The 8,450-nt window shown below is 45.3% G+C and overlaps 2 protein-coding genes across 2 annotated transcripts; both read right to left on the bottom strand.

Annotated features, from left to right (window-relative positions):
- Positions 1-1,343: 1,343 nt before the first annotated feature.
- On the bottom strand, positions 1,344-6,275 carry Agps (alkyldihydroxyacetonephosphate synthase). Its single transcript, XM_069057883.1, has 5 exons — positions 6,022-6,275; positions 3,500-3,592; positions 2,840-3,447; positions 2,141-2,724; positions 1,344-2,093 (listed from the first exon to the last, which is right to left on the bottom strand). The coding sequence occupies exons 1-5, from the start codon at positions 6,126-6,128 to the stop codon at positions 1,653-1,655; spliced, it is 1,833 nt and encodes a 610-aa protein (XP_068913984.1). The 5' UTR covers positions 6,129-6,275; the 3' UTR covers positions 1,344-1,652.
- Positions 6,276-6,523: 248 nt separating this feature from the next.
- On the bottom strand, positions 6,524-8,356 carry LOC138138129 (hrp65 protein-like). The gene has a single exon (XM_069057885.1). It carries the CDS (start codon positions 8,205-8,207, stop codon positions 6,702-6,704), a length of 1,506 nt encoding a protein of 501 aa, XP_068913986.1. The 5' UTR covers positions 8,208-8,356; the 3' UTR covers positions 6,524-6,701.
- Positions 8,357-8,450: the final 94 nt, after the last annotated feature.

Raw genomic sequence — 8,450 nt, 5'->3', positions numbered from 1 at the left:
AAATTTAAATTATGACAGCAGTAACATAAAATTGCAGATAAAATTTTACGAGGGCCTGAGGGTCGTAACCAAACACCGAAACATGTTTGAATGTTGTTTAACGTATGTTATTTATTATCTTAACTGCAGGTATAAGCCTAAGCAAATTTACTGACGAGATTGAGGGCGTTCTGAGAAAAAACGGGGCTGAATAACGCCGCAAATGGGGGTGTACTAAAACGTTTCGATTATTTACACAAGCACGAAGGGGCGAAAGGAGAGTTGCACAAAGAGCCGCTCATCAGCATTAACTCAGCGGACCGACGAAAGCGCCAGTTTTTACCTTCAAAAAAGGTACAACACATGGACAAAAACAGTGGTCAACTCGGTTCATCGCGAGCGTCGTCTAGACGTCTGGACGCGCCCCACCAGCTGTTTATGAAATCGCAAACCGATAACATATCACGGGAGTCAAATTAAAAACGTGCGAGTCGTTGGGTTTTTGTTGTGTTACGTTTTTGCGGGAACATATCAGATACAAATGTCGTATAAATATCGCGATAAAAAATAAATAAATTCCAACCCTCGTTATTCGCGAGTGACAGGACAAAACTATTTCTGTCGTCGAGGAAACACGCTAGCATAATCTTGGAGGATGGTTCCGTGGTGAAGCGAAGCAGCAAACTGATAACGACGCGGGCTTCCGCTTCTGCTTATTTTCGATGAAAGGAGCGGAAGAAAAAATGAATTTCGTGTATTTTTTAAGTAGACAGGTTTTTGGAAAGACGGGTGAAAGTTTACGTTTCGCCAACGAGGCCAGTTACACATTGAATGGCGCAGGAAATGTGACAAAACTTGAAGACAAGATTTTAACTGAAGTGAAATTAAAGTGCGAGTCGAATCTTTATCTCGTTTGCTAAACGCGCCACTGGATATGTCTCTACAGTCTAGATGAAAGAGCCAAGGGAAGTTTAGTAAAAGAAGAGTGGTATTTTTATGTCATTTACTTGGCGCGTCGTGGTGGGGTTTTAAGGGTCGGAGAAAAAGAAAGTAGAATTCGTCATTTTCAAATTTATTTTGCAGTTCTGAAGCAAGATACAACCACTTGAACATCTTTCAAAATGGTGATGGAAAGGAATTCAATCCAGATGTGTACCATTGCATAAAATTGCTTGTATTTGTATGTTTACATGTTTTGGATAAACTCGAGAACCACTGGATTGATTTCCAAAATTCTTCTAGTATTGGATAATTTGGTTGTTGAAGGACACGAGTTATGTATCATCACGCTATTGCATAAGTAAGCTGAGTAGTGAAGTAAAATGTTCTTTTGGGTTAAAGGTTGCAGTTGAAAGAAACGCATCTCAAATGTCAGACATTTATTACAAAAAGAAAAACAGTTTTTGATGATTATTAATGCCACACTATATCACAGTAATATAAAAATATAATCTAAAGCAGAAGCAGTGGAGCGGTAACTTATCTAAGACCAAATTTTTAGATCACGCGCCAAACCCAACCAACCGAAATTGTCATGCACCTGTGACACAGTGTAGAGATGCGCAGAACTAATGTCCAACACGTCCAAATCTCGGACTTGTTTGCTTTAATACTTAGAAAACTCACACTAACAATCGAAACTGGTAACTCATGAAAATTTTGAACGGGCGTGATCACAACTTGGCCCGGACTAAGTTGTTCGTGGCGAAGATGTTGTTTGGGTCGAGTTGGTTCTTCGTGGCGAGATAGAGATCGACCCCGACTTGCGACACCGTGCTCGGATACCACCTCTTCCTGAGCTTGCCGACGCCGTGGTGGTGGGAGATGCTGCCCCCGCTCGCCACAATCTCGTCCCTGGCTTTCGTCTCGATGATGTGGTGGACCTTGACCGGGTCGTCGACTTGGTCATGGCTGAACGCTAAGTAAAAGTAAACGACGCAGCCGGCGTCGTACGTCTGAGTGACCCGGCAATTAATCATGAAGTGCTTGATCCCCAAAGCTCTGCAGTGAGTTGCGACGCATTGTTTGACGTTGCTGCAGAGGGACACGGCGCGGTCCCAAGGCACCGAAGTTTCGAACGACTCCGCCACCACTCGGTATTCCAAAGCCAAGTCCTGCAACACGACAGTGGTGCCACGTTCGCCGTTTCCCGCCTACTTACCCTGATGTACGCGATGACGAACGTCAGCATGTAGCCCCTCTCGCCGTTCGTCTGTCCGGCCGGCATCCCCCCGAACTGCAACCCTATGCTGTACATCTTCTTCTCGTGGGCCTTCACGTCCTCTTCGTCCCCCTCGAAGAGCAGCGTCATCACGCACATCGAGTCCACGTCGAAGCCCTTGATTTTGGTCACGTAGAACCTCTTCAGGCTGTCCACGAGCAGCCCCAGATAGCTCGTTTCGGGCTTGAGGATCATCCCGAACTTGAACTGGCCGTTGTCCATCAGCCGGATCGAAGAGGGTTGGCACCGCTGCTTCGCCACTTCGCGCATGCAGCGCACCCCCGACTCGAAATCGGGAAAAACGATGGATCCGAAGCGTTGACACTTGGGCAACGGTCGGATCTTGATCGTCACTTCGGTGATGACGCCCAGCGAACCCTCCGAACCCATCACCACGTGGTTGAAGTCGGGGCCGCAGGACATGCGCGGCACCAGACAGTTCTTCTCGAGGACGCCGCGAGGCGTCACCATCCGCACGTGCACCAGCAGGTCCTCGATGTTCCCGTAGGTGTTCTTCTTCATGCCTAAATAAGAGTCGGGCGTGATGCAATCAAACATTTTTTTCTGGAGTTTAAAAAAGTGTACACGCGCGGTATTTGACGCGATCATTGCACAACGTGTTCGTTTGTTTATTTATACCTGACGCCCTCGTGGCCACCCATCCTCCCAGACTGGAAAACTCGTAGCTGTCCGGTTCGTGTCCCGACGTGAACTCCAACTTTCTCAACTCCCTCTCCAGGTCCTGGCCTATGATGCCGCTTTCGCAGCACGCCACCAGGTTTTCCCTGTCCACCCACAAGATCCTGTTCATCTGGGACGTATCCAACGAAATGATCGTCCTGTTCTCCCCGGTGGGACACTCCACGGCTCCCGAGACGGCGGTTCCGCCTCCGAACGGGATGACGACCATGTTGTTGTCGTCGGCGCACCTCACCAACTTTACGACGTCGTCGTGGCAAGCGGGCCACAGAACGACGTCCGGGATGCGCTCGAAATTCGAGTATCGCAGGGTGTAGATGTCGTGGAGGGTCTGTCCGTGGGCCCTCACCAATCTGTCGATGCCCTTCGTCGAGTAGGCGATTCCGAGGTCCGAGATCTTGGAGAGGTTCTCTGGCGAGATGCGAGGTTCGGGGTAGCTGTCTTCGGGGGGCACCTGCTGCGACCTCTTCGGCTTGCTGAAGTCGACGTTAAAGTTGTCTTTCACCCAGCCCATCAAGTGGGGGAGGCGCAGCTCACCTATGGGGTATCTGCCGAGGGAAAATTATTACTTGGGGGGGTCGAGACCGTGCACGCTACAACCTTTCTCCGGTGAAGCGCACCTCGTTGGTGTCGTCCTGGTACACGAACTTCGAGTCTTGGTAGCCCCATCCGTTCCATTTCAACACGTCCTGCCTGAAACCCACAGCTTAAGACCGTCTTCACCCACCCAACACTAATCTGCCTCAAGATTTATTACTATTGAAGTGTCCCGCCAGGTGCCGAACATTTTTCATTACGCCGTGTTTTATTGGTTGCATACCACACCCACGTGTTTGTTTTTGTGGTTGCATATTGCATGGGCGCTCGCCTTTTTATCGGTCGTAATTAAGACTAGAAAAACTCCGGTGAAGTCCCCGGGAAATCGCATAATGATTCAGAAAGCGGCGGCCGTAAAAATGTCAGCTAAAGCTATATTGTTTTACGACACGAACTTTAGCATCCGTCGCGCTATCGCGTTACGGCCGTCGAAAGATTTTTATGTGGCGTCAAAACCCACCCAACAAAAACTCCCCCGACGACAATTAACCAAAAAAAAAAACGCGTTCCCGCTGGGCGAATTAAATTTTTTCCGAACGTCGTGAATTTTAATAAGCCCCTTTGGAAATTTCCGAGTGAGAAAAAAACAAATTAATTGCTCCTCGACAATCAAACGAGAGCAATTATCGGAGACTTGCGTCAAACGTCGAAAAAATGGGGGAATTTTCAGGGGTGCCATTTAAAAATTCATTCGAGGAAATTGGCTCCGCGGGGATTGATTGTTTGATCTCGCAGCGAGTTTGTATTAATGGCCATTTTAAATAAACACGAGTCGCCGTTCTTTCTAGATTTTGCAGGTCTCGCATGATGAATCATGCAAAAACTGATCTAAATCATGCAGAAAGCAATCTGAATTGGCCCGGGGCGGCTTACGCCGACGAAATGGGGGCCGCCGTCGCATGACTTTAAACTATGTTTTATGGGGGCCCTTATCTGGCTGGATTAGTCACGACAGCATTTGCTTTGTGATAAACCGCAATAAAATCGAGTTTAACTAATCAAGTATTGGGACGATCGATCGTGCTGTTGAGTCGAACCGTGCTGTAATGCTTGCTTGTGCAATAAAATCCATGTTTACGTGTTTTATTTATCAATTACCTCAATTGCTACCGCAGAAACATGATAATGCGCTCTCGTACACGAGAATTATTGCGGCCAACTTGATGGTTACACAACGACGCTTTGTTTTGTCGTCTTTTCATACGATGGGTGGGCGGGCGATCAACAGTGACAGTAATGACACTTGTTTTATCGTTGCAGTAAAAATTTACGTGGTTATTTACACCTCTGGCTATTTCTTGTGAATAAAATAAATGGTTCAATATGTGGGTCATTTTATGACACAATAAAATGTCACATTTTTAATAACTATAAAATACAAACATAATGTTCAAATCGTCTCCAATTTAATTGCACATTTATTGGGCCTTGTGGGTTTGGCGTGAACGCCAAGCAAAAATGTCGATGCAAAAACTGTGCGATATTTATAAAATTTAATGCCACAGACAACGATTGTATAGTTCTCCCAGAGCTGCAGCGGTTTTATGGCAGGGCAATAGTAATTATTACGCCTGTTGAGATGCCGATACGCGACATAAACAGACCCCTGTCAATCATCATTTTCGTTCTATACCTGGCAGTTTACAGGGTAGTACTTGGACGAATTTACGATTAGGGGTTGTACTTGCGGTTTAAACCTATTGTCGGTGTTGTTAGCATTTATACAATGGTACCCTGCCATAAAACCGCTGCAGCTCTGGGAGAACTATAGTACCATGGTCGTCGGATGCAGATGACGTTTTGATGCAACACGCGAACATCTGAAATGTCTGTAATTTTGAAGGGGCATCTGGTGGAGATCCATCATGCGTAAACTAATAAAATTTGATGGCTGCGTTTCGTGAATCAACAATTCTAAGATATTATAGGCCATAAAAAGTTAAACTGTGACATTATTCATTTTTTGCCTGTTCATTATGTTGTAGGTCTTGTCAAGTAGACAATTAATTGACAAATGGACAAAACCAAATTTACATTAGGAACATTTTCTTTTCCCGTGTTTTTCGCAACCAACTGTACCACTTTGCAAAATCGGGTCTTTACTTCCGCTCATTGTTTTTTTGGCCCCGTAACCAGAACAAATTACAACCTTTTACAAACCACAAAATCGTGTTTGGATATTTCGTGTCTCGAAGATTAGATTCGAGCGGAACAGATTAATCAATAAGCAAACATTATTGTTCTCGGATTATGTAGGAACGCACCCTTAATTTGTCACACGTATGTAAACGTACCCTCGCACGCCCACAAAACGTCAAGCATCGATTATGAAATTAATTCTTCAGCATGCACACGTGAATCGACCGCGGAACGTCTTGAAGTTCTCACTCAATCTGCGCGAAACTTTGTTTTTCAAATCGATATTTCAACAAACTGGGCCGGTAAATAAAAAAATCATGAGGGTTGAGGTTGTACGAAGCAAGTACGAAGTATCGACAAATTTTATTTGTGTCAGTATTACTCACCGGTTTTTGGGGACGGCGCTATTCACAACAATAACCGAATCGCGCCTTTGGTTTTCTTGGTTAGGTGTCGGCTTATTCGCTTTAACAGCACTTATTGGCGGCGACATTACTTACACAGTACAGCGTTGAACTCGTCTGACCCTTCTTAATGCAAGTTTCTAAACAACAACGACGTAACGTTAAAAATGTTGGTAAAAATCGGTTTTGCACCACCCACAGCCCCCACAAGGCGTTCCGACACGCAGTGCAACCAACATACGAAACTAAAGTAACCAGTGTTGCTAACCTCTGTCGAATGTCGATTCATCTTATTGATGTATTTGCGGTTCATTAAAAAGCATTTTTATGTAAGGAACAGTCTGTAAGTATGTAGTAACATAACGGTCTGCACTTTTTTTGAAACATATTTATTACCAAACTATGCCAAAGTATTTCACTACGAAAGCGCCCCCTGACGGACAATTTAAAGTTATAACCACCGTGAAAGTCGTCGATGGTCTAATCTGCTATAAATCTTTTATTGGTTTACAGTACACTAAGTCAACTACACGATTACACAATGAAAAAATAATACAAAAATTCTGCAAATTCACACTGCATGACAACTTAACATACATAGGTAATGAACTTATAAAAATTTCCATTTTATGGAAAATAGTGCAAGTGATTTTTAATCTTAATTAAAATCTGCGCCTCTTGGGTACGAAGTCGTCGCGGCGATCTGTGATCCATCTGTCTCTTCTGAACGTGTTGCCCTGCTGAGGCATCTTGCCCTCTTCCTCATTTTTTACGCTTTGCTCCCCAAATCCTTCTCTGTTGTCCATTCCTCTGTCAAACATTTCTGGCTTTTGAAAGGATTGCTCTTGTTCGTCCAGTATGTTGTGCAGCTGATGGGCCTGCATGAATAAATTATTCTCCTGCTGTCGTCTTCTCATCTCTTCATCCTGATGCATCATTCTTGCTTGAAGAGATTCTTCCTGTCTTCTGATTTGTTCTTCGTTTCTACGCCTCTGCTCCTCCACTTGTCTCTCCTTCATCTCCCACTCCTGCTTTTGCCTTTCTCTGTCTAACTCTCTCGCTCGCAGCTCTTCGCGCAGTAGCTCCGTCTCGTGTTCGTATCGCGCGTACACCATCTGAGCCTCCAACTTCTGCATCTCCATCTGTAGCTCTTTTTTCAGAGCCTCTTGCTTTTGAGCGTGCAGATCCAACATCTGTTTCCAACGCAATCCGTACTCGTGCTCGAACGAATTCAATTCAGCTAGTCTGGGGCCTTTACTGCGCTCCTTTAAGTAGTCTGGATTGCGTTTTGGAAGGAATTTCTCCGAAAAACCGTCCGTATCGTTGACGTACTCGTACGGCTCCACCACCACGGGCCGCAGCGACTCCGTCAGGAAAAAACAGCGTTCCGTGCACTTGCGAATTGCATGCATGGCACAACCTTTGCGAGCAAACTCTACAATGCCTTCTCCAGTAGGTTTGCCCCTTTCATCTACGAGCACCAGCGCGCGTTCCACTTCACCAAACACTTGAAATGCGTAATTCAGCAACTCATTCGAGACAAAACCTGACAGATTCTTCACTTTGATGGAGGCGTTGTTCGGGGCAAACCGAATTTTTAAATTTTTGCCTTTCAACATATGCCCGTCGAGCTCCCGTTTTGCTCTTTCGCAACTCGCGTAAAAATCGAATTTTACAAAAGAGAAGTTTTTTTCTTTATTTAAGAACAATTCGCCATACTCCCCACATTTCCCCAACAACTCTTTTAGGTCGTTTTCAGTCACATCTGGGCTGAGATTCCCGATATATAGACGATTCCGGCCGGAAAACTTCTTCTCGACGGTGTCCAGAGGGGGAAGGTCCACTGCGGGTCCTGCTATTTGGGATAATTTCTCATACAACTTATCTTGAAAGCGGGAGTCCTTGTTGAAGTCGTTGTCTTGCTCATGGCCACCACCCTCTTCGTTACGATTCAGACCCGGCCTGCCGAAACCTTTTCGCCCCCGGGGGTTGTTGAATCTTTGGTTAAACCCGCCGGGCCCACCTCCACGTCTTTTGAATCTGTTTTGGTTTTGGCGTCTCTGCTGCGGATCGAAATTTTGAACATCTGGGTTGTCCAGGGGTGCGTTCTGATCTTTATGGTGATCCTCTTGGATGGGGTTCGGCGAGTTGACGGCCGGAGAAGTCATTTTACAACGATTTAAATCACTTTAATTAGTAGAATTTGTCGGTATTCTAAATCGGCGACGCCATCATAAATCTGATTTAGTGAGTTACGATACCAACAACGAAGCTCTCAAGCAAACTTGACCGGCTAAAAAACCCCGCTACAGTTTTTTCTCGGTCATTTTCGGATCAAAAATGGACGCAAAATGCGACTTAATTAACATTACTCATCTAAAGTAGAGTTATATTTGCATTTTTTTTAAATT

This window comes from Tenebrio molitor, chromosome 9, assembly GCF_963966145.1.
Source record: "Tenebrio molitor chromosome 9, icTenMoli1.1, whole genome shotgun sequence".
Lineage (NCBI taxonomy): Eukaryota > Metazoa > Arthropoda > Insecta > Coleoptera > Tenebrionidae > Tenebrio > Tenebrio molitor.
The sequence above is the reverse complement of the archived record's forward strand: the minus strand, read 5'-3'. Positions and strand labels throughout refer to the sequence as shown.

Bases quoted from the DNA above. Each gene is read 5' to 3' on its own strand.
- Agps (XM_069057883.1), bottom strand. From the start codon at position 6,128: ATGTCGCCGCCAATAAGTGCTGTTAAAGCGAATAAGCCGACACCTAAC. The intron at 3,593-6,021 runs GTGAGTAATACT...TGTGGGTTTCAG, and splicing joins AGCGCCGTCCCCAAAAACCG to GCAGGACGTGTTGAAATGGA. The intron at 3,448-3,499 runs GTTGTAGCGTGC...TTCCCTCGGCAG, and splicing joins GTGCGCTTCACCGGAGAAAG to ATACCCCATAGGTGAGCTGC.
- LOC138138129 (XM_069057885.1), bottom strand. From the start codon at position 8,207: ATGACTTCTCCGGCCGTCAACTCGCCGAACCCCATCCAAGAGGATCAC.